Source organism: Argiope bruennichi, chromosome 11, assembly GCF_947563725.1.
Source record: "Argiope bruennichi chromosome 11, qqArgBrue1.1, whole genome shotgun sequence".
Taxonomy (NCBI): Eukaryota; Metazoa; Arthropoda; class Arachnida; order Araneae; family Araneidae; genus Argiope; species Argiope bruennichi.
The window spans coordinates 39,466,989-39,494,952 of NC_079161.1; the positions used below are offsets into that span (position 1 = coordinate 39,466,989).

General features: G+C 31.1%; 1 protein-coding gene across 1 annotated transcript in view; it reads right to left on the minus strand.

The window, feature by feature from the left end:
- The window catches only part of LOC129956520 (iroquois-class homeodomain protein IRX-4-like), a 69,486-nt gene extending 50,209 nt beyond the window's left edge, over window positions 1-19,277 (minus strand). Inside the window, exon 1 of the mRNA XM_056068442.1 lies at window positions 19,116-19,277. Within this exon, the coding sequence (XP_055924417.1) occupies window positions 19,116-19,277 (162 nt within the window). The remainder of the gene's footprint in view (window positions 1-19,115) is intronic.
- Window positions 19,278-27,964: the final 8,687 nt, after the last annotated feature.

Below are 27,964 nucleotides of genomic sequence, written 5' to 3' on the forward strand. Positions count from 1 at the left end.
CATTAGGGGGATTTTTCAAAAATTTGTCTCCATAAATACACAGATACTTGTCTACTTGTCACCGAGAATATTCGATAGTGATTTACATACTCTGAATACTCAGCAGATTAATCATTTCTTTTTGAGTTAAAAAATAATTGAGTTATTATTTATATTTCCACACAAACAGACGCGCATAAAACCCTAATCAAATCACAGACTTTTATATACGGAGGCTCAAACTTTCTTTTTTCTAATATTGCGCATGTAGTTGTGAATTCACAAATGGAATGGGTGACACAATCCATTAAAGATCAAGGAGTCTTGAATATCACAATATATATAATCAACAATAAAAATTACCTTTTGGAATTATGTAATTTTTAATAAAAATAAAAGAAACAGAAAGAAAGAGATGCAAGAGGTCACTCAAGACGGATTATCACAATAGATATGCCACATTTATCACTGAATATTTCTTAATTATTTTAAAGGAATTTCCAACATTTTGAAATAGTTTAATGTTTTATATGTTATTTGACAGAATTAAATGAAATATTAAATGTAGGATTAAGAAATCTTATTGAAACCGTATTTTTTACAGTAGATTTACAACCTTGTTTTTTACATTAGAGTTCACTCTAATGTTGTTTAATAATGTTTTTTACAGCATTATTTCTTATATCAGAATATGTTACCTTACATCCAGTAATAAGTAGTTCTTGTTAATACCTGGTTATAGAGTGGATGTTTAAATATATATATGATATTTTAATGGATACAATATTCACGCTGAGCAAAATTCAATACAATCTTAATTATTCGGGATCTTATTAATCCAAGTCTCTGTTAACCGAACCGGTATAAGAAAGACGAATTTTTTTCCTCATAAAGCCACCGAATCTTTCAGGAAGGATTAACATAGTTGGCCTTAAAATGATTCGAAGGCTCGGAAAAGGCCTTATCGAGAACTCATATTCAATAATTTATTAGAAGAAAGAAATAAAATAATCAGTTTCATTCTTAAGCCCTTCAGAACTAATGTAACTAAACACCAAGTATTTTCAAGAATGATAGCACTATTTATATGTTTCTTTAATTGAACGGGAGACTGTAATATATTTTTGAGCTCGCTCTTTCTTAATTTTGAGAATAATTGGGAATAAACGAAGAAACAATGAAAATCAATATCATTCGAGATTCCTCTTATAAGTAATTTGATAATTAACAAGTAATATATATATAAAAAAAATTTAAGTCAACTCCTACTTAGGTCAACAAAAAAAATATTTTAGTTACTTTTTATTAGATAATTACAATTAATATAAATATGTATATACATATGACAGAATTACAATATTAAGTGGCAAAATGAAGCTTGGCGACAAACGTGGCGATGGATCTGGCGACTTTGGCGACCAAACAGAAATTACTGGACAAAATTAATTAATTAATTAATATTTGAAAAAAACTGTATTAACATCAAGTGTCATCCACTACAAGTTTCAAAAAATGTATTTGAACTTGAGTGGATGAATAAAAAGTATTTTATTAACGATTAAAAATTTGAACAAGATATATAGAGAGAATGTCAGCTAATAGTAGGAATTTAAAAAAAAGTTTGTCACAATGGTGATACGTACGATATTATTTTTATAGTTATCAAATAAGCGATTTTGGAAAACATTGAAAAAAGAAAATAATATAAGATTTAATAGTTAGTCTTTATTTAATGGATTATATGAATCATGTTTTTGATCCATATCAGCTGAGCAAAGTTTCAAGCAAATCGAAGTTTTATTTTCGATATAAATAAACGAAAGAAACAGTTTCGTACTGTTTTCCGAAGAGTTACGCATGAAGACTGTATATGTAATGTAAGTATATACATATGAAGGCTGTTCATTAACGAATTGTCATATTTTTTTTAAAGTGAATTAAAAAATTCAAAAGAATTAAATGATTATCACATGTCTGGCGAATACATGCAATTATTACGATACACTGCTTTGCCTTGGCAGTTTTCAAGTGTTTTTATTTCAATTTCACCTACGTCGAAAAGCAATATGACATGTAAAAAGAACATTGAAAAATTATTTTTGCCTTAAACTATCGCCAATTGTAGAGTAAGTAATACTATAGGAAGCTAAGAAACTGGAGAAACTGTTCTTCCCTTTAGCGTAGTAAGATGTTTAAAATGTTTAACGAGAAAAAAACAGGTTGCTCTGGATTTCCAATGATTACTCCAACGGAAGTAAACAAAAATAGCACATTGGGATAGTGGAAGAAAATTATCAATCATATGATGAGATCTATCAGAAATACTGAACATTTCTTTGTGCGCTATTCGCTCATTCTCGCAGAAAAAAGGTGAAAAGTCAGGTTCTCAGCTCATCAAAATAATTCTGGAATTTTCGAAAGTAGTCACCAATATATGCGCAGTCAATGTGAATTATGTTTAACTGTAAATAATAAACAATGTAAACAGTTTTGGGGAAAATGAATTCGTCCGTATACTTTCCGAGTGTAAAATATAACCAAATAAAGAATTTACGTCTGTTACTGAATTAGCATTTCTACATTTCATTGTATTTTTTCATCTTATATATCTAACGATACTTTTTATTTCAATGTGAATTAAATTAATATTTTGTTTTCTACTTTCTCTAAAAATTATATGCTGCATTTTGAATTGCATTATACATGCTCCATTGATTGGTTCCCCAAGTTTCGGAACAATTGGAACCATTGTAACAAATGGCCATAAAAAGGCCAATGGGAAAACTCTTGCTCTCTCTCTCTCTCTCTCTCTCTCTCTCTATATATATATATATATATATATATATATATATATATATATATATATATATCTTGTTCGACAGTCTTTCTTTATTTACCGGTTCCACAAATGAAAATAAGAATAAAAATTCACCATTAATCATGAAATGACTCAATAATTTCTTTTAGAACCATTAACTGGTCACAGTTTCGATTATGACTATTCATTCATAGATAAGATGCCCTGTCACGGTTTATACTTCCTGAAAATCCAGCTGATTTTAAGTATTATTGGGAAATAAACATAGCAAAATGAATAATAATGATGCTTAAAACAAATTTGCTCAAGACTGATCGAAATCAGTTATCATTATCAGGAATGTCCATCTCAGTGAAGACATGATAGTTACCCAAGAAACACAAAATAAGTGACTTTGTGTTCTGCTTTAAATTCTACATACCCAGAGATATTTTCAGATCCCGTGATCTTTGCTAAGCATGGCTAGCATCCCGTGATCAAGATTAGCAATTTTATCATAGCATATAATTACTTTATTTTTGGATTAATGTCGCATTTAAAGTTATAAAAGAGAACTAAAATCCCTTTGTGACTGTATTACTCCTATTACTAAAAAGAAAATTATATTTCTCCACAAGAGATAAAAATTGCATCAGTAAAGAGTTGATAAGTGTTTAAATAACAAAGTGCATAAAAAAGGGGAAAATTAAATTTTCGATATAAAAAAGTGGTATACAAAGATCAAAATTTGAAAATATTTAACAGAAAGCACAAAATGATGATCTTATAAAATTTGAATACACAGTTTTTTTTCAGTAATATCACAGACAATCAAGAAGTTTTATTTTAAACATATAAAGTAAATATACATCACTACAGATGCGTGAAAAGTGATAATCTGGTTAAGAATATTTTAATAATGTTTTATCGGCTCACTTCTAAAAATGAGACTGCCAGAAATAAATTAATTGAATTTGTGAGAGTGAAAACAATTTATTTCATTGGGCTTGTATTACATGTGTAGGGGGTCATCTTAACTGCAGCTGGTCTTCATATGATACTACTCTTTGTTAAGAGAAAACTCCAGAGATCTCAAACACAAATCTTTATTATGCGAACTATTTATAGCGATATGTGAATGTGCGAGGATAGAACCTGGGACCTTGTGGTTCGCAGTCCAGTAACATAACTATTATACCAAAACAACTGTTCGGGTAGAAGAGCTGTTAACTGGCTTATATGCTATTCACCACATATTTATAGAAGTGAGTAATGCACAAAAAAAGAGTATGCAATATATGCAAATGTAGGTGAATACATACAGCGCCACCTATTTCTTAGACATTGTAATTCGTAACAACATTGAAAGAAGAAAAGAAATTCATTGAACCCAAAGTGCGAGGATAAATTATTATTTTTCGCTGGTAATATCTCAAGACACACGTTATAAATGCATTATCTGCAAGTAACTATTTTTAATAAAAGAAGAAGTATAAGATAATTTAGAATTCGATATTTATCGTGAATAAAAAGAAAATATATAAGAGAAAAAATTGTGCAAATTCGCTGTTCCAGTATTTGCAGAAATTAATTTAATTATAACACAATTAGAAACAGAAGCTTCTTTAAAATTTGTCAAGTAGTCTGGAGTCCGTATTGTGAATATGGTATAATCACGATTAAAACCAGAACTGTATGCAGAATGATAACATTCCAATGTTTGCCAATTAATTGGAAAAAATACAATGACCATACTATCCGACTATGACATACAACATAGACTAAAAACGAAATGATTCAGCGTAAACTTCATGGCAAAGCCGCATCTTCTCTCAGTGTAATCAAAATAAAACAAACAAACAAACAAACAAACAAACAAAAGACAACTACCGTTTCAACCAATTACGATAAGCGTTGTTGTATTAATATTAATAAGAAATTTATTTATCTTCTATAGTGGTAAATTAAAAATTGGTTCTTAAAAGTAATGATTTCAAAATTAACAATAATATTAATTCAAAAACATTTTTCTATTTTAAAATCAGTATTTTACAATTATTTTTGAAAATTTATCCAAGGTATTGCAATGAATGACAACTAACGTATCGAATAATTTCTTCTCAGTTCGGAGATGTGACCTCACGCAAGAAAAGGGCTTGAAATAAATTATTTCTATTTGTCAATGATCAGTAGGTTGCATCTGCAAGAAGAGGCTCATTTGTTACTTATTTATACAATAAGCAACACTTAATGTGTTCGCGTTTACACCAAGCAATTATGATAAACAGAGCTGAATGATACCTTTCATACGTAATAAAAACAGGTGTGTGTCTTCTTAATATGTTTTGATACTCGCGGAGTCGCTAGTGAATGTCTACATATGACTGAAAAAAATGATGGCACTACAGAAGGCTAGTTTGGGATTAAATTTCAGGTAAGTTTCCTTGGTAGTTTTCTGATTTGAAAATTTATTTTGTGATTTTTAAACTCTTTTGTCAATCTCAGAAAATAATACGGAATCGTAACACACGTAAATAGATTCATAGACTTTTTAAGAAAATTGAAATGGTAAACAAGGGTTCAAATGGAAATTTAGGAATTTCTTTTACAAACCAGAAGAGAATGGTTTCCCCAAAATTTTCTCCATACTTTCTAATTTGTCATACCAGAGAACGCATTACATAGTATTAGTTACATTACATAGTACTTTAGTTGCGAGATATTAATTTTTGTCGCCAATTTAGCACTTTTTATGAATCATCGTGTCATCATTAATGAGTTGTTTGGCGATAAATTCTTTGCATGCGATTAATAGTAACCAAAATCTAATTGGTGTTTTTCTCAACCGATTGAAACAAAAATTTGACATAAAACTACATTTAAAGTGGCAAAATCGCGTAAAAAATTTGTTATATTTAAGTCACTGCGTTTTTGAGTTACTGAATTTACATGTTTCTGAAAGTACAGAGCGACAGACAGTCAATCCGTTGTTGGATCATGTTAGAAATACCTTTTTTGAGAAATTTACGCATTTCTCCAAAAATGTTATAGAAGTGTGGTAAACAAGACAGTTATTGGCACTTTAGAAAGTTACTGATAGTCGAATCTGTAATTGTAAAAAAATATTCCAGAATTCAGCTTTAAATAAAGGCAATAAAAATCCAAAAAATGAATTTCCTTTAAAATGATTTTAAAACATTAAAATGCAAAACGGTATAAGACAGTTATAGGCACGTTAAAAAGTTACTGATAGCCTAAACATTATTATGAAAAAAATATCATGCCGGTATTCAGCTTTAAATAAAAGGGATAAAAATTTCTTTTGAATTCCGTACGTGAATTTCGTTAAAACAATTTTAAAATAATAAAATGGAAAACAATATAAAAACGAGATAAAAAAAATTAGCGAAAAATTAAAGGTATTTATAACATGCCTAAGCTTGTCAGCAACTGCTATACGGGGATTGAATGTAATCTTTCTATTTGAATTTTCTCAAATTGACATACTCAAAAGAATTTCTAAGAAATCTGTAAAACTTATAGTTTAATGTTTACTAGAGACAGAACATTAATGTCAACAGAACTCCTTTGTCACACATATTTTGCCTTTTCTATAGCAGCCATTTTTTTAATCTGTTATTTCATTGAAATATAAACAAATTTGGACTGAATCTTTGAATTTTCTAGAAATTTAAATAGAATTATTTTGATTTTTGCAAAAGAATTTCACAGAATTCTTCAAAACTTATAGTTTGGTGCTTGCTAGAGCTATTGATCAGCAGATCTTGTCATTCACAGTTTGTCTTTTTATAATAGTTATTTTTTTATCTGTTATTTCATTGAAATATAAACAAAATCTGTCATCCTGTAATTCAGAAGTTACCAAACTTACATTTCAGATCACATGGCTAATCTTTTCATTTTTGAAAACCTCTACTGCTGTGCTTCCAATCGTCCCTCACGTCCAAGAACTTTATATTATTAAGCGTGCAAAGAAACTGTTATTAACAATGCTAAGATCTTAGCTTATCTCAAGAATCAAACGACTCAAATTCATTGCATTTGTAGGATTTTCTTTTCATTTTGCATTTTATCCTTTAAAAAAAAATTACAAGGATGATCGAAATTAAATAGGTATTTAACCCTTTCTAAGGCCGTGGGAAGTATGCTTCCCACCAAATTTATCAATCTTTGTATAAATTTATGTAGGTTGGCATCAGTTCTGACAAATTTTTTTAGAAAGACAGAAACTTAGATGCTTCAGTTCTTTATCTCACACAAAATGATGTGTCTTGATTTGTTACTTAATTATTAATTAACCAAATTAATTAATGAATCAAATTAAATTTATCTAATAAGCTAAATGAATCCCTTTTCTTATTCTAATTTTAAGCCTAAAATATTTAAACATAATATGACTTGAAACAAATGGCACTTTAAAGGGTAAAAAAACAGGCTTTGCCCAAAATTATTGGCTAAAATCAAACCGTATTTTCTATATATACCCTTCTGGGTATGTGGTTTTTAATTTCAGGAAAAACAAGCAGTTCATACTTCTTCCCGTCGACCTCCAAGATGTTACACCTTTTAGGGTAGGCGGATCGCCGTGGGGTAGACAAAGACCAAGCAGTTCATACTTTGGTGGACAAAGACAAAAAAATACTGAAACGATTATAAATTACTATTGATTTAGCTAAAATGATTTTAAATTATTTCAAACATACAAAGGATCAAGGCTTCAACTAAGCAGTCAAAAACTGTGATCACGGAACTTTAATATGGAAATAATAATTAATTAAATTAAATTTGTGTTGGTAATTTCATAAGCCAAATAACAACCTCCGGGTAACAGTGATCACTTTTGTCTAATGGTTATGTTACTCAGCTATGAACCTTAACGTTGCGCTTTTGAACCTCAAATTTATTTCAAAAGAAACTTTAAAATGTTGTAATTACATACGCGCGTTTATATTTGCATTTTGTAAAATTTAATTCCTCTAATTTTTAACTGTCTTGTATGTTTGAAGGTTACCAAATTTAGACAAACCAGAATAAACAGAATGTACCTGCAGATTCATTCACAAATAGCTGAGCATTCTAATAGATGAAATATTAAAATAGAAATAAATTAATGTCAAAGCAATACGAATAAACGAATACAGTCATACCTAAAGAAACATTGTAACAGCATAAATATTATCGAGAATATTACAAACGGAAACAATTCTCTGTAATGAACATTGTAATTAAGAGTGATTTCGCTTCTCCAATTGAGTTAATAAACCTTGTTAAGTTATTATAAAGTATCTTAAATTATAGCGCCCTCTAACGGTCAATCACAAATTTTCAATGAAAATGCAGGCAAGCAGTGTTACTAATTGATGATCGCCCCTATCCTTTAGCGAGAAAACGGGGAAAGAAACTATACACAATACCTATCCATCGTCCAAGCGCAATTGTCTGTTTTCTATAATATAGAACTCAAAATAAAGCTTTTGAATTGTTTTGAAACCTTATTTAAATCAGTTATCAACAAGCCTATACTCATAGAAGCGATCGAAATTTATGAAGCAATATTTTGATTCATTTATTTAATAATAGAGTGGTATTGAGCAAAAAAAAAAAAAAAAAAGAATGGTATTACAAATTAACAGTGGGAAATTACGAGCACGAGTTTAGTAGCACGAGTTTTCCACCAGCCAGTAATCTAAACATTAATGAGTATATCTTGAATTTTATACGTTTGCTTAACGTTCAAAGTGAAATGTCTCTTAGATGTTTGATACAAATGAGAAGTTCATGGTCTTCGTGCCTGCATAAAACTTATTTTCTCCGCACAAGTATTTTATCGTTGAAAATAATATAACTGTCAGATTTCCAGTATAAGGTTATTCATGAATTCGTACGTTTCGATCTTCCTGAGCACGAAATAATCTTGATATTATCTCTGTTTATAAACAAATTATCTTATGCTTCCTCGTATTCGACTAAAAGTTATTATAGTTTCTATCAGATTTCGGATTTAAGGATCTGTTCTTGTGTATGTAAACTCAATTCCATAAAATTCAATGATCTAGATGGATGAAATTCGGCATATTGTTTCATGGAAGGAATTGTAAATCTTTTTCAGATTTTGGATCACCACTATCAAAAGGTGAATTGTCTATCAATTTTTTCCATTGGCGGGAAGAACACAAACTGAAAACTGCAATAATCTTGGTCTACATATTTAATTTTTATGCCATAATCATCATCATTTGTATAATTTTGATCAAGATAATTCAGGACAATATGGTAAAGTGTCTATTTGTCTGTTTCTTTTTCAGTCTGCGAGTACATAAATATTAAAGTTAATGAGAAAAGTGAATGAAATTTGTATTATTACTCTTGATATCTTGGCTGTTGATTTACAGCAGAATTCAGACTCAATCGGTTAATGAAGAGAGCTTTAAAATGCTAAATACAAAACATTTCAAATCATGTATGTAAATTCGAAAGGAGAACACCCCTAATGTAATTTATATTTGCCTGATAATTTAATTTAAATGAAATTGTTGCTTTTTATGTCTAGTTTCAAGCTGATTTTTTGGCACCCCCCCCCCCAAAAGAAGGAATAAAATTCGGAATGAAAATCGACGAGTGAAAATAACGCGGAAGTTAAAATGTATCGCTACTGACAGAAAATTATTGCATTCACGGGGAATTATTATATTTAAATCATCATTAATTTTTTTGATTTATGCTAAATCGAGTTAAATAATTTTTGTAAATGATCAGTTACGCTAAACACTCCAGGTGAAACTTTAATGTTCGGTAAATGAGCATCTGCCAGTTCAATTTTTGTGCAGTTTCATAGACCAGAGAGAGAGTTTAAGTTGTATGATTAAATATAGCAAATTAATATTTTTTTTGTCATATGAAAAAAAGTTACTTTTTATGGAATGACCTCATCTATGTTCCGGAAGATTATAAGTAATAGTTATGTCCTATGATATACGATGAAAAAAATTAATGGATAGTTAAACCTCTCATCAAAAACGTAATAGCACGATAACAGTTTTAGCTTTCATTCTTTTTCATTGTTTCATTTTTATAACTTGCTCTTAATATCGCAAATATATAATATTTCCAAAAAAAAAACCATTTTATATCGTTGTAACCTCTCGGAGCATAAATATAATAACTAAAATATAAAAGATAAAAAAAATTTTGACGTTAAATATGCTTAAAAATTATTAAAATTAAGTCAAAAATGAATTCAGAGATAAGAATATGAGAAGAACTTTTCATTGAATAGTATATAACCTTTCAGAGCATAAATCTAATAAATAAAAGATAAAAGAAAAAAAAATACAGACGTAAAGTTTGATTAAAAATGATTAAAAATGTCAAAAAATGTTCAGAGACAATATTGCATATGATAAGAATTAATCACTGAATAATATTTTTTTTTAAATTTCAAAACGGTATAGAAATGGTTTTAGTGCATTAATACCTCCCAAATTTAATAAAGAGACTCAAAAGCATTTTAACTCAGTTTGTTTAAAAAATCAAATTAAAATTTTGAAAACCTGTTTTTCTCTAAATACCAATTTACTGTAGAGACTTCAGACCACAGTAATCCCTAAAAAGGGAAAATGTAGCTCGTATCTTCCCTATCCGATGGGGAATTCAGTCAGTTTAGACAAAAATATGACCAACTGAGTATGGAATTGGTAAATGAGTGGTAATAATAATTTAAAATGAGCCTGGAATTATATTTATATTTTTGATGTTTTTATAACTTGCGGACAAAGTCAATTACGAAGTTTTCATTATCGTTATTTAAAGCCAGCATTCAAATCACCCATTCCAGGTGATGCGAAAAATGAAAGTCGGTCAAATTTGTTTTCACTTTTCTTCTTTTATCCACAAAGTGTCATTTCTTTCTAAATTGAAGCTTTCTAATTCATTTACCTTTACTCTATATCTCCAATAGTTCCGCATTTAGCCGCTGAGGAGCGTTGCAAATGGTGCAATTCAGCGACAAAGTTAAAATAGTGTCAGAGAAATTTACGTGTAATATAAGCATGGTTTTAAGTAAAATGAGCGAATTTCGAGTAACAGGTATATGAATCCAGAAATTTTGATTGCTTTCATTTGAAATTAATAGGCTCTTTTGATATAATGAAAAGTAAGAAAACGCATTGAATCTAAATGTTAAGTTATTTCTTAGCAATTTTTTGTAACATAATGCAACATACTAAAATTTAAAATCATGCAAGATTCGCTATCTATGGCTGTAAAATAGGCAATTATTCTTGATTCAAAACTAAAAATTTAATAATTTTTTTTTTACTTTTGCGATTTTTGTAATAGAAATTCTTCTTTTATATAATTATTTTTGTTTGCTATTTGGACTCTTTCTTTTTTTAAACACTGAATAGCAGTAAAAATTTCTGATGTTTCCTAAGATGCAAAAAGAGTACTGTTTTATCTGTAATGGATTTATTTAATCTAGTAAAATTATTCAGTATATTGGCACCGCAATCATTGCAACAATAACATATGAGAAGGGAACACCAATTAAAATGCTTGTTCTTAATATAGAGTAATAAAGACATTTCATAAATTTAAATAAATTTCTTCTAATGCTTATGACTAAAATGTTTATTTTTTATATTGAGTTATAAAGACATATCATGAATTTTTAAAAAATTTCTTCCTTTTAACTATTCCTAAATGTGAATTTAAATGCAAATAGTGGTATAAAAATACTATAGTTTTAGTAAAAAAATTTCCATGGATAGCTAAATTTCGTTCTACAAAATATTTGAAATTTTTATTTTTATTCTGGAGACTAGATAGTTTATGTATTTATAGAGAAATTATATTTACTGCGAAATGATCTGCTGAAAAATGAACTTATCTCCCTAATTAGAGTTATTCAATTTGCTATACAAAACTATATTTATACAAAGTATTAAAAAAGAGAAACTGCATTTATTAAAATGGTTTAATAAAATATTGAAAGTGTATTTAACTTATATCAACTTTGAAGTTGGTTCTCAAATGCGTGTATTCCAACAGAGTGCAACAGTTTTAAGAAATTTCATTTTTAAACTAGATTTCTTATGCATGTTCATGTCTTTGTCTTTATGGCTTGATTGTGTTAAATGTAGAGGCAAAAAACAATGCTGAAAAATTCTCTCAATAACAGTATATATATATATATATATATATATATATATATATATATATATATATATATATATATATATATATATATATATATATATATATATATATATATTGAGAGAATAACTGTTATTGAGAGAATGTAAGTTTAAAACAAGACATAGGTCTTTATTATTTTGCTGGGATCTTTTAAAAGCTTATTTTATGCGTGGACTGAAAGCAGATATATTAGTTTTTGTGCATCAATTTTAATTTATAAAATATGAAATCGTGTTTATTATTATTATATTATAAACAATATTAAAAACATATAATATAAACAATATTATATTATAAACAATATTATAAACATATAATATAAACAATATTATATTATAAACAATATATAAAAACAATATTATTAAATTATTGTTAGCATATTGGTCGCATTAGTGTAAAGACATAAAATGAAATATATGTATATATATTGAAAAATTTTGCAAACATTTTAGTTAAATGAAAAAAAAAAAATAGTAATTCTCCTGTAAATCTTCACTAATTAAATAAAAATTAAAAATGAGAAAAACGAAATACAAGGAAAAGACATTTTATTTCACTCTGAAAGCTTCTTCGGTTTGACACTAGAGTAAACTGTGTTTCCACGAATTTTTTTCTAAATTCTAACATTAATGCATCATATCAGTATATCATCTGCTCTGTTATCGGGTATTCGATTATCTTTATTCCATAATATAATAGTTCCCTTTGTCTTCTGTAATATTTCTGTTTAGTTTAGTTATGTGATATCAACATTCCGTTTTAAAGCAGCACTAGGGTTAGTTTGGGACTCATTTCGTAATTTGAACCGCGGTCAGACGACGAGGACGGCACTTCAATTGGCACCCCGCCTTCAAACTCCCACACTACACCACTCCAGCGGGAGGACGTTTGTTTCCGACGGATTTAGCGCGCACCAGACCCGCTTACACGACCGTTCTTCTGTGGAATCGGGTCTCAAACCTGGAACCTTCGATTCCGAAGGCGAGACCTTACCACCAGGCCACAGTGACCTTGCAATACTTATGATATCTTCATGGAAATGATTTAAATAATTGTGCTAGTAATGAACATTTATGCTCAAATTACTTTGACGTTTCTGTAACTGTGAAGTATGTAATGAAATAAACCTGCTTGGGTATCTAGTAAGTTCTTGACAGCATGACAAAATGAGACCCCCGCTTTTCCCTTTGTGTCATTCATGATGTTGATTTCATGTGCCATTAAAAGATCTTTTCTTTGCAATCAGATTCGAGGACCTTCCAAAATTCCAGCATTAAGTTCATTTTTTATACCTAATTTAGGCATTTTGTTTTACTTTCTCGTATGCTTAGTATAAAGAAAATATTGTAATCGTCACGAAAATTCGAACTCGGGGTTTAGACGAATCTACACGGAAACGTGACCTCACTTTCGAAAAAACCGTTTTTGGAAAATGTCCGTCCTCTATCTGCCTGTCTATAACAAAAAACATCTCCAAAATGTTTGAGCTAGACGGATGAAGCCTGGTACATAGCATTTACATCGAATTTGTAGATTTTCTTAAAATCCATTTAGTGGAAGTCTGTCTGTCCGGCCGTTCTAATATAGTTTAGTTATATTAACGTCTCGTTGTAAAGCATCGCTAGGGCTATTTTGGGACGTTGACCTCGTCATTTTGAACCACGGTCAGATGATGATGAGGACGACACCTGAGCTGGCACCCCCCTCACCAAGCCACATCACACCAGCGGGAGGACGTTTCGTCAGGACGGATTTAACGTGCAACAGACCCCCTTACACGACGGTTCTTCGGTGGAATCGAGTCTCGAACCTGAAACCCTACGGCTCACAAGCCGAGACCTTACCACCAGGCCACCGCGGCCCACCGTTCTAATATAAGTTAACAAGATAGATACAAAACGAAAAGATCTAGAGTGATAAAATTGAGTGTCCTTATTTAGCATCTATAGCGTAGACACCTATCAAGTTTTGAGCCAAATCCAATAGGGGTTGAGCGTCTTTCAGTCTGCACCTGCAGAAGCATGTAATCGCGATAGCTAAAAAAAACAAATTAAAAAAAACACAAGGAATTAAATATATCAAATTAGGTATGGCACTTTGCGACCACAGGCGCAATTCTTATGTCCATTGTTTCAATTGGTTGAGAAAAGCACATCTGAGACACAATTTTGATTTGGGAATACTATTAATCGCATGCCAAGGAATAATCGCCAAAAATCTCGCCAATGCTAAATTCACGCCAAAGGTTAATATTTTGTAATTATTGTACGCCAGTGCAATTCAAGACGTTCTCTGGGACAACACTTTTGTTAGAGTATACGAGAAAGTTTTAAGGAGACCACTCTTGATGGTTTATTCTATGTTTTCAAATAAAAGTAAATTTTGAATAAGAATTTTCCTGATGTATTTGATAAATTCCTTGTGTTATATGCAAATAGAGGAAAGATAATTATGTTTTGTTCGATATAGGGTTCACGAATAACAATTTTTTTTCCAACAACCATATTCTCTCTGGTAATGGACCCTTTTTTATATAATGGCCTCGTTGGCCCGGCTATCCCATAGACTTAAGAAGCCATATATATTTCGTATAGCCTCCTTTTTGATCTAGGTGACATTACGCATTAAGTTCGCAGCGCATTGTCCATTCATGTTCGTGAAGTTTAATCATTTCTATGACCAAAGCTAAAGTATATTCCTCTTTCATTCAATGATAGCATTCTGTCTCTCTCTCTCTCTCTTTTTGATTCGGTAATTTTAAGGAATGATTGTTCCTTGAAATATTTCATAATTTAATTATACATAATCTCTAAAAAAGGAGTTGATAAAAATGTTTTCCCACTTGAAATCATTGTACTAAATACAGCGGAAATTAGTTTTTAAAAATTCCAAATATTAAACAATAATGCATTTTCTAACGAATTTCATAAGTGACTTTAAATTTTAATATATTTATCGTTATTTTTATTTCTCTTATATGAAGTATATAAAGAAGAGGTACAGTATACTTCCGAGTATCCCGTTCGCGACTATCCGGTGTATCTACTATTCGGCCTAATTTTCTTTTATCGTAATTAAATGAAGAAGGCAAGACGTCTGTAAAGTCATCTAATAAGGACTTTTTCAAATCCTAAAAACTGTAAATTTTGACTCTTATCTTAGGGTTACCTTTTTATATCTGTTTAATTATTTATTAATGAAAAAAAAATCAGTTTGAGCCGATTTTCTTAAAAATTAAATCTGCGATTTACCTTAATGTTTTGTTTATGTTTCCTGCACTTAAGTTGGCCTTACATAATTTATGTTCAAATGTGAACAGTTAATATACTTAAATTTACTTTTTCTCTAATAAATTCTTGAAACGTGCAGTGCAGTTTACATACATATATAAATTATCAGTACAGAGCCTTCTATTTTAACTCGACACATTACCGACAACTGCTTATATGATTCTCCGGGCCGCAGCTGCTTTCACATTGAGATAAATAGAGGGCTTAGTACTCAATAAGATGTAAGAAAATAAGCATTATAACTGTGAGTTTTGGTATAAAAACGTTATCTTCTATATTAGTGAGCAAAGAAATGAATTCATAGGGCTCCGGCCTATCCGGCTTTTTTGTTTTCCGGCAAGTCCTTCTGCCATATTAGGTTAGATGCATGGGAGCTTACTGTATTGTAATAGCCAAGATAGTCGAACTTAAGAGTTTGACGAATCTTCATGTATCAGCTCTCCTTTGCGATACAATAGTCTGAAAAACACAATTTTGTAACAATGTTAGCCTGTGAATAAGATACCGCTTTGCGCTAGGTGAATGAAATGTATAAATTTCTGTCAAATTTTGAAAGAAATCGATTTGAAGAAATTTGTATGCCCAGCTGTCTGAGTATGATAAAATATGATAGCTAAAAAAATTAGAGCAAAATGAATAAAATTTAGTGTAGAATTGTAATATTTAGAATACAGATGTGTGCCAAATTTTGGAACAAGTCCTTCAAGGGGGTGACCATTTGTCTGTGTGTACTTTTTCAAACTTTTCAAAGTGATGATTCAAAAATGTAACAACTTGAGTAAATTTAATTTGGTTTTCAGTTTTGGTATCTAAAATGTAAATTTTTACAAAATTTTGAACCAAATCTATCAAAGAGTTGACCATCTGTCAGTCTTTAATTTCGTAGGCAATAAAAAGTGACAATTCAAAAATGTAATGACTGGGACAAATGAAACTTGATGCATGGTTTAGTGACTACAATTGCAGTTCTATGCCAAATTTTATTTTAATTTCAATCGCTCGAAAAAGAATACGCCAAAATACTTATCGTAATTCTGGAACTTCTCTAATGATCTCAGAAAAAAAACCCGACGAAAGAGAGCACTGTATTATTCTTTTCCATAACATTTGATTGCTAAATACATGAAATTAATACACAAGTATCGGTTTACTTTATTATACTGCGACCACACCACTCACATATGGTCAGTGGAAGTTCGAAAACTTTTAAAATCATGAAAGGAGTTAATCGCTGATTTGCATGAAGAACGGGTTAAGATTTCCTAGCAAACTATATAAGACTTCTTCTTTATCAGTTCAATGATAACTACAATCAGTTCTGAATACTATCAGCAATTTAACCTCTGGGGTGCACCTCGAAATGAGGATGAGATGCTTCCGGTATGGTGGTTGGATCTCGCCACCCTGGAGGGTCCACAAAAAGGTGGGGGATTTGGCTGCTCCCATCGATGACGGAACGTATTTCCTTCTGGAAGGGTTGTACCGTGGCCAATGATGACCCTCAGGACTCAATCACAGTTCCCACCAGTGTTACTGTTGCGGCGGTCCGGTCATTCAGTATTATTTATCCACTCCACTACGCAACAGAATGCATTTTAACTACATCTTATCACCTAAACGAAACCATCAGCTAACCTTCAACAGGTCTGGTTCTCCAGGGTAGCAGATAACTCTCTCAGCAGGGCCAAGATCAGAAAAATGGTTCAATTCCTGCATGAAGAGTCACAGCTGTTCAGATACTGACCACCACTCCTATAACATCGGAAAACCCATCTCACCACCTGCACGGCAAGACTTCCGCCAGGCCCGGAAACTCCAACAACCAACGCAGCGCATCCTCAAGCTCAGACAACTCCATTCAGTCCTGCATAGCCCATGACATCCCTGCTCCAACCCAACCTAAAACCAACCATTCCTGCTCTAACCCAGCCAAGTCAGCTCCTCACCAGTCTAACCGAATTCAGCTCACCTACTCCAATGCAACCCACTGCAGCTTAAAAATCTTTAACCCAGCCAACTACAACTCTGCCAACATCAGCTCCACATCATCAGCCCAATCACCATTACCTCCACATCATTAGCTTAGCCATCTGCAACTCTCACTCTCCATGTCCACCCAACTGTTTAAATAATCGTTAAGATTATAGTCGCAGGGGTATGGAGAGGTGTTAAGTGTTAAGTATTATTTATCCGTGTGCCTTCGGGCGGGTAGGAGAGTCAGTGATACTATCTTACTATCAATAATTCTACAATAATATATTACTATCAATAATTCTACACCGTACTTTTCATGATTTTATCCTTGTTTCCAAAGTGCTTTTATAATTTTGTCCATATCTTACATTTTACAATTCAGTGTTCTAAATATTATATATTGTTATTGTTAAGGAAAAATTTCAGAATACACCCGGTGGTGAAAATGGTCCAACAGACTCAAGAAGAGACAAAGACGTCTTATTCTACACAAGTACACAGTAGTAAAACATAGCCTAAATATACAGGCTGGCCATAAAATAACTTTCCCTGTTTGGCGACATCTGCTGCTAAAATGAATGAACGAAATGAAACCACATTTCATATACAGAACCGTAGAAAACATAGGAAAATAAAATACGTAGGAAAAAAAATTAGTACTAAAAGTTGCCGATAGAGGAAATATTGGCGCTGTTGGAATACAATTATTAATGAATTCATGAAGCTCACAGGAAACGATTTTTTATTCATTAATATTAAGGTCTCCTGGACACCGTACAACATTTTCAATATTCTGATCTTTGTGTACAACATATTGTATACGGTGTATGGCGTACTCTACGGTTGCATGTGAACTGTCAGTTTAGATGTTCATAAAAGTGCGTCTTATATTCTGTTTCAAGTCCTGCAGGTTTCTTTACGAGCAGCAATGGTATTACACTGTCTAGGGTAGAACAGTTTTACCAGTAAAGCATGCTGAGGTAAGGTAGGGTCCATATTAAGCACACTTCAACAGTCAATCACTAACAACAGTCAAGAACACATCAATAGTCAAGATTGAACTGCTGACACTGTCGTTTGCTCTTCTCTATACACAAGAAATGCAAAGCGCTGCTGTCATGCTCGCACTAAGAATCTTACATAATCCATCTCGATATGCAAATTTCCTCGTTTGTACTTGACTACAGCGCCAGTATTTCTCCTATCGGCAACTTTTGGTACTAAAGTTTTTTTTTTTCTGCAGAATTCATCTTCCCATGCCTTTCACAGTCTGTACAAGAAATGTGGTTTCAATTCGTTCATTTGTTTTAACTGTAAAAGCCATCAAATAGGGAAAGTTATTTTATGGCCAGCTTGTACTTAAGAGCAGCATGCATATACAAAAAATTGGGGAAATAAATAGGATGATGAGTAGAATTGGGTAAAGCCTTTAAAATAATGCAAGTTGCATGTCTATGAAAAATTGAAGTTTAAAAATATTTTATTGAAAATCATTAAGACCAACTTACAAAAACTCTAACTGAAATTTTTAGGAACCATTGATTCTGGTGAAGCAACTGTTCAGAAATAGACAATTTACTATATTAATGCAAGATAGAAGCAATTTCCCAAAATGGGATATGTGTTTCAAACTTCTCTGCAATTTTTACTTATATGACTTTAATCGTCTTGGGTCTTATAACATTGCATATCCAACAAATTAATATTAAATTATTACAAGCTGTGTTAGGACATGCAATGTATAGAATGCATTTCCTCAGAACACTTGAGAGGTCAACTGAATAAACTAAACTGGCAACGAATTCATAAAAAATGGAGGGGGGGGGAGGGTGTAGTGTAACTGCTTTGTTCTTACTTACCTGCGACAACTGCATAAAGTTTAGAGTATTTATATTAACGTACCGTTTTAAAGCATCCCTGGGGGCATTTGTAACGGACGTCGTAATTTTGAACCCCACCTCGGTCAGATGCCGAGAGCGACCCCCTCTCCAAACTTCCACATCACACCAGCGGAAGGACATTTGGACCCAACGGATTTAACTCAACTGCATAAAGAGTGCCATATTGAAATTACGCATTGCTTTCGCTCCTTTTTTTGCATAAATAGGAATTGTATAATTAAAAAGTGGTGCTGACATATTACTGCATCCATCTTTGGCAATCGAACTCCAAATGATTGATTTCTTTTATGGCCACCATGCATAATATAATAAAGAGAAAGCAGAAAGAAAAAAAAGAGTTATCCGTCTTTATCCAAACATAATTCATCATAAAAGAAGATATCATTCGAAATTAATTCACGCATTCTTGAAAATTTTTGAATTAAAAATTTTATAAGGGACAAATCATGCACTGAAATAAGAGCAAAATTTTAAATTCTCAAAGTCAACTGCCATTTTTATTTCATCATTTTTTTTAAATTATATCAAGAATTATTTTCAGAAACCGAATTTCATTTTCCAATGTCTACTCATTTCTAAATATAAGCTAATAAAACTTTTAAGCCCCTAATATTAAATTTAAATTTTGAAATTTTTTTTCATATCTTGAAGAATAATATAAATATTGAACGAAAATGTTTTATCATCGTAATATAAGATATATTCCACACATATTTATCCTTAAAAAATACATTTTAAAATACAAAAATAATAATTGAAAACAGAGAGTAACAATTTTTAAATGACAATACATTTAAGCTTAGTATAAGTCTATAAACAATGTCATTTTATGCAGTAAAATTTCAGTTCATTTTTTCCAGTAGTTTTCCCGTTACATTACGATTACTGTATTGCCTCTAAAGCGATCCATTAAGGGGCACATTCACGCATTTCAGAATTTCGTTAAACATTAATTTGCTTCTAGTCAGGCATGTATTCTATCTATATGAACATTTTGGCTGCGGCAAAAAACATCATGCGAAGTAAAATTTGTCTTCCGGTTCCCTATTTTATTTATAGTCTCTACTTTGAAACCTGATGAAGTGTCTCTGTGTTTATGGCCAGCTAGAATTTTTAGTCGTTACTACTTACTTCGTTACTTAGTCGTTACTACTTCGTTAATATTTCGTGGAATTGTAACTATTTAATTTTATAAACGCACTGACCAAATCAATTATCTTTATAATCTTTATTCTCAATTCTCTTTATTCATCTAATCCTTATATTCCTTACACTCAGTTGTGGACAAGAATTCTAATCCCCCAATTATCTAAAAATTTGTATCGAACAATTTGGCCCCAAAAGCAAAAAAAAAAAAAAAAAAAAAAAAAAAAAAATCTTTGTTTAGAACTGAGTAATGTAATAGTAATTCTATTAAATAGCCTTTAAATAGTTAAATAAATAAACTTATTAATAAACTTTAAATGCGTTTCATTATCTACGAGAGGAAATTCTAAAGCTCTATTCATCTAATCCTGATACACCTTACACTCCACTGAGGAGGGGAAGCATAGTCCCCCAATTATCTAAGACAATAAGCAATCGACTCTTTCTTTTGAAGCAGATGATTCGATTACCGCGAGCCATCAGCTGGTCCACCAGACGGTACTTGCGGTCATGGGAGGAGTTTATTGCCTTCTCCTAACTGCAAAAGAGGAGGGTTATACGATGATTGCGTCAACAATGGTAAAGGATCATCGCTTTATTTTAAGGAAGTGGGGTCGGTTTTTTAATCACTTCATCCCTCCCTTTCATGTGCTGGCATCTTCTCACCGTGAACGGTAATTTTGATAAGAATGAGGGGTTTATTTTTTTCTGGATAGGTAAAGAACCATTACTACTTGGAGATGGTAAAGTGGTAAAGTTTCTGTTTGTGAATTATTAGTTTTGCCTTATTCGTATGAAAACATTTGCATCTGAATTTCGAAATGTTGAACTTAAAGATTCCTAGAAGAAAAATTCTGTGTATAGAAATTTTAATATGTAAAAAGCCTTATTGCAAATTTTTGAGCCATTTCCTGTGTATAATTCCTTATGTATAATTAAACTTTTAAGTATAAAGATTTAAATGGTTAAAGAATTTGTTTTAAGGAATGTACAGAAAATATTCAATTGCCCTTGATTTTCACATGACATTTGTCCTTACTATGCGAGTATAATTTAAAAAAGTACTATCTTTTGTTGTGATAAAATATAACTCTTTCTAAATAACTTTTTCTATATTCTAAATAAATTTGTTGATACAACTAATTTGATATTGTTAATATGGTGGGCGAGCAGCTGGTTGCCGAAGGCGGTTAGTGGTTAATAAAAAGTAAGAAATGTGAATTTATTTGATATAAAACTTTTAATCATTATGTTTAAATCAAAAATTTATTATTTAAATTTAGAGGAGAGACTAAAATTAGTGTTCTATTATTGACTTATTTATGTTTGACTTTTAATCTATTGTTTAGTTCAAAAATAATTCCCAATAAAACGACGTAAGTAATCAGAAAAATAATTAAAAACCTATCATTCTCCAATGTAATTCTTCTGGCTTTGTGTCTTTATAAACATACTCGTGATTTTTGTACAAAAATAAAAATCTGTCCACGAGCCCGAGGAAACAAAATCGTCGTGACTAACACGTTTTCCATAAATTTCCTCTTTTTAACGCAGAAGAAAAGAATCTTTTCAAATATAAGCATTTGATCTTGTTAATAAATTTTTGGTGCTTTTAGTAATAACTACTAAAGTTGAAGATTAATTCTTAACAATAGATTTTTCTTAACAATATAGAAGTGAACGTTTACTTCGATTGCAGGAAGTTTGGAATTTCAGAAGCGGCAACCATATAGTAGCATTCGCTATAGCACTGACTGTAGCTTGAAATGTCTATATACTTTTGATATGGTACACTAGTGTCTTACAATTAGTTTCCATTCTGTATGTATGTCGTAGAATAGCTAAAGCACTATCAGATCTGATGATAAATCAGATGGGTCAGTCTGTCGCTTTAAGAATCCCAGAAGCGAAAATCTTGTTTCTTCTCTGTCTCGTTCTATAGCTCGTTGGAATCAAACATTAATAACAGGGTCTTGAATATGGGCGGAGAATCTCGCAGAGAAGGGTGGAGGGGGAGGGATCAGTCACGATATATTAAGGAATTGTTCCGTTTTATTCTAATCATTAATAACACCAGCACTACTTTAGTTTGATCTTTACATCTCTGGAAACAAATTGCATACAAAGATGGTAATCTCATCGGAAGACTGTTAGCGTTCCAAGCTTGTACAATGCCATGTTTGTTGAAATTTGACAGGGTTTTCAAAAATGAATATCGTAAATTTATAGGGCTATTAAAACAAAAGAAAGCTCAAAAACTTGTTAATAGGAAATCATCAATAACAGCTAAAAGTTTGAATTCAACTCAAATATAAGTGCTCAGAGTGGGTCCTTCCGAAATCATGCCAGATATTGAATCGGTATGATAAATAATCCCATTTTTTTTTCTGCACGTTTGGTCTGAGGCTATGAAAAGTGCATATATGTATGTATGGCAATAATCGATTGCTTTTTTTTTTTTATCTGGGACTAAATCAAAACCAGTTTTCTCCACTGCCGCCAACTGACATTGACGAACTGATAAAAGCATGTCTACATCCATTCAAAATGTCACGTCAGATCTGCAGAATGTGATGATTTCTCGTACCGCTGCGATATTATTTGTATTTATGGAGGAACACTTACAACTGTGTTGAATTTAAGCTTCCAACTGTTACTTTTGATTTCCGATCAACAACAGGGTTGAACTTTATTTTATTTTATTTTAATTCCTCGGCAAAAGTGGGATATTCAGTTATGAACATCCTATATTAGGATTATAAAATTTCCATATCTCATATATTTGTCTGAATTAACTCATATATAGTTCCACAGTAGATACCTTTAACTTAATTTCCAACCCTCGTATATTCACCGGAATTGGTTCGTATGTAGCTTTTCAATTAAAATATGTAGCAAAATTAGTTCCAACCCTCGTACATTTATTGGAATTAGCTCGTATATAGTTCCTCCATCGAGACCTGGAGAGGTTCAATAATGATGACGGACCTTTTTTGTACTTTTAAAGATTTTATTGTTTCTCCGCTTTCGGGAGTTTCTTTGAGCTTTGCCTTTCGGCGTGCTGCTACGTCGATGATGTTACAAAGACTGATGGTTTTTTACATATACCACTAGAGGGCGTTACAAGTGAGAGGCGGGGCAACATGCTTACGTAACAAGACCTTTGATTAAATTTCCAATCTGCGTATATTCACCGGAATTGGCTCGTATGTAGTTTCTCGGCCAAAATCTTTAGATAAATTATTTCCAGCTTTCATATATTCACTGGAATTGTATTATATATAGTTTCTCAATGGACAACTTTAACTACTTACAGACACGCAAAACTAAGGCATCCAAAGCAGTTTTTACTTTCTCATGTACGAAATATACGAAAAGAAAGTATCATCAAAAAATTCGAATTTCATTTTGGCGAAGCTCTGTATTTCAGATTTTACTGAGTCAGCACACGTTGTCTGCGAACATATTAACTCCAAAACGCTTTGAACTAGATGAATAAAATTTGGTGCGTGCGTTTTACATCAATTTCGTAGATTTTTGTTCGGTTTTGAATGATCACCATTGAGGGAAATATTATTTATCCGAATGAATGTGAACCTGGTAATTTCAAAATTCCAAAGAACTATATCAATAGAATATTGATACACAGTTTAAGCATTCAAAGTGTAAATCTATATCAATTTTTATACTTAATTTTTCAACGAGCTAACCCTCTGTCGAACTGCATTTGTGCATGCATGTACACTCGATAACCTCAAACCGCATAAACTTATACGAATGAAATTTGGTATGTGCTATTGGCATTAAAATGGTAGTTCTGCGCGAAAGTTTGGTTTTTCAATCAGCCGACAAGGAAGACGTCCAAAATGCATAGTCGATTTTCTTTTCAATACGTAACTCAAAATGCTTCTGTGTAGGGTTCTGAAAATAAAATACTGAGTACTTAGGGGCATTGAAATGCCCAAGGTTACTTATGTGGGAAAGGGAATAACACATTTTATTTGATAGCATACGAGAAAATTTCAAGTAGTTTTTCTTCTCCTGTTTTTTAGTCAACCACCGGGGGCATTTCAGAAATGAGGATGAGAAATTTCCGATATGGTGTTTAGTTCTCGCTACCCTGGTGGGTACAGAAATGGCGTGGATCGGTTATCTCCTATCGATGACAGGATGTGCTTCTCACGGGAAGGTTTGTACCGTAGCCGGTAATGGCCCTTAGGACTCAACCATAGTTTGCTGTCGTGGGGTCGGGTAATTCAGATTTTTCCGTATGCCTTCGGGCTGGGTGAAGTAGGCGGTAAAGGTCCTATTTCTTTTTTTCTTTAACTTTTATATGTACTACATGGATTTAGTTAAATCGAAACGATTAAGAAAAATCAAGTTAAAAAAATGTATATAAAATATATAAAAAAACCCTCTCATGTACCGCTTTTATTATAAATTATTCTAAGGTCATTTTTAATCACACTCTTTTAAAGCTAATTTCTTTCACGTTCTATGCCATTTTATGATGCATATCTTTCCCAAACAAAACATTTAATGCAAACATTCTTTGTATGTTTGTTTGCACAAGCCTGCTATGGGCTTTAGAATTTAAAATAATGTTGCGCATGTACATAAGAATAATGAGATGTAAGCTATGCTGATTCGCATAATTAAAAACAAGGCGAAAGCAATCCATTCTTCAATTTCAAAAGCGCAAAAATTTGTAAAGCTTTTTCATTACTATAAAAAAACGTTAACTACATAAAATGACGTTTTGATTAATATCCATCTTTCGGATGCTTTAACTGTGACCGTATTCATTCGTGCGTTTAAATTCTACCCTTTGAATACCAAGCATTCGAAAAGGACACGGAAGTTCACTCCTTCAACAACTTCGAACAAAAGTACAGTTTTGTTCGCTAAAACAAACGATATTTTATCAGACTTATAATCAGCTTCTTGTGTTTGATGAGTTTCGCAGATTGTGAAACAAATGATGTTTTTTTGCTAACATTTTTTACAAGTACACAGCCATATTCTTTCAATTCAGAGCCCACATAGTGATTTTATCAGCGATATTTTGAAAAGACAATCGATTTTTTGCACTTACATGATATATTATGAAATAAAAGTAAAACATTAATTATTATTTTTTACATAGATTCATGTTTAAATAAACCGTGCACACGTCTAAAACTTCAACTAAATTCATTAATCTTTCCGCTACAGAAGAGATTAGGATCTTAAATTAAAATAGCAATAAAGATTAATTTATTTTCGTATTTTATACATCTTCGTGAATTGATTAAAAAAAAGGTTCAGTAATTTTTTCAACCCGCATCATTAAATTTATAATCATAGCTGGTATGCTCCTTTACCAGAAGAATGACTGTAGTATGCTCCTTTACCAGAAGAATGACTGAATGAAATAAATTAGTTGAAATAACATGATGCTGTTGAAATATTAAATTCGTGCATTTAAGAAATGGCCATTTTTAGTTTTAATTCAGATTGTATTAAAACACTAGACATTCTTGATGACTGTTTAATTCGCCGGCGATATTGTTTGTGTTTAATTTCTATTTAGTCTCTTACACCAAATTTGGTGTTAATAATTCACTCAACAAAGTATTTGTAGACTTTAAATTTGTTAGACATTAAAGTTATGCTATTTTAATAAACTTGCACCTATTCTATTTATTGCATTCATTGTCCTTTGGAGACTAGTACGAGGAAACCCAAATCATCCACATCTTTTAACACGATGTTTTCTTATGTGGCGCTATGAAATCACTTTATTTTCTCTCTTCTGAAGGATTGCGATGGCCGAGTAGTAAGATTCAAACCTCGGTGGATCGGAGAGTTCCTTGTTCGAAATTTAATCCACTAATAAATTGCCATCTGCATGGACTTGGTGATCTCTAAATTCAACGCCATGGAGCAAAGGTACCCTCATTAGCCTGATGCGGAAGCTTGCAGAGGGGAAGGCACCAACTCATCGTTCTCGTCATTTGACAGAGGCTTAAAATTACGAGTTTCGTCCCCAAAATAACCCAAATGGTGTTTATAAGAAGTGATTATGTTTTTTCCGAATCTATGATTTTTTTAAAAATTTAATATTCTTAATGTTTGAACAGGTTTCTTTATAAAACGGTTTGAATTTTGTTTCCGTGTTTATTTTTGTGAGAAGTTACACTGATTTTTATATTTCTATTTGCATTCGTTTTAATGCTATTTTACATACTTAGATGCTATTTTCTCAAATATAAAATAAGATAGAATTTTCTTTCTAAAAACTTCATTAATTAAAATTTAATTCATATTTTTTTATTTAAATTTGGCATAATAATTTCTCAATCCGTCCTGCAGTTCCTGAACCAGAAAATAAGTAATCTATACATTTAGAAATATTTTATAGTTGTTTTAGCGCTTCACTATACTGAAAAAATGGAAAATTCCGTGTTAATCTCTATTTCAAAATTAGTAACAATAGACAATGTCAGTCATCAAACTAAACGGATATTTTTGTATACATTTGCAATAGTCGATTCTGGATCAGAACTTTTGATAATATAAAGCGAATGACAATATTTACCGCGATCATATTAAACTGCCTCCACTGTATTAAAGAACAGCAAATAAAATTATTTGGATACTTTATATAAACTTTAATATTTTAAAACTTTGTTTATAAGTTTAAACGTGAAAAAATGATTAAATAAAATAAGAAAGCGAAGTCACAACATTACCAAACGATATTTAAAAAAATTGTGATAAAAAATTTTAATTCTTTTATTTTTCACAATGTGAGGAAAATAAAACGATTAAAAATATTTCAACAACGAACAAGGTTTAAATTTTATTGAAACAATCGAAAGTATTGTTGCAAATATTATATAAAATTATTATTTTTAAATTTGCCGAACTTTCTAAAAAATTCACAGACAATTAAATTGCATTCATTAAAAAGGATTTTTTTAAAAAAAAATTATATATAGAAGTGTATTTTTACTTGACAAACATTTTTGATGAAAACTATCAACTTTTGTTTTGAAAAAATTGAATTATTTGAAATTTTATAAAAATATAAAATATCTTTTGAAGGCTCTATATTTTACTCCATAAAATACATTTCTCTAGCTTTAGGCATAGAGATCTGTCGTGTGCAAAAACGCAAACCCAGATGCAGAAAGAATCTCTGGACTCAAACCACCGATGCACTTTTAGAGGAAAAGAGAGGGAGAGAGAGAGATAGAGATTTAAGAAGAAAAATCTTCCCAAATAAAATGTGTGTATAATATGCACATACAGAACATGTAAAGTAAAAAAATTGATTTTCGACAGATATTTTAAGCTATAAAATTTTTTTTATAAGATTGCAAGCTAAAGGATGTAAATATTATTACTTACGAAATTATTATATTAATATGTTATTAGGAAATTTAATTTTTCCTCAGAAATGCATTATTCAAAATTAGTTATTGCATTAACTTACATAAAATAAATCCTAATATAAATCCAGGTATTGAAATTTAAAAAAAAATTAGATATATGTAAAAAAGAAGAAAAAAGTTTGAATTCCGATACAACGACGAAAAGCAACATTAAAAACGATACAAAAAAATTAATTTTTCAAAATCTTTTTTCTGAACCATTAATTTTGTATCATTAAGGTC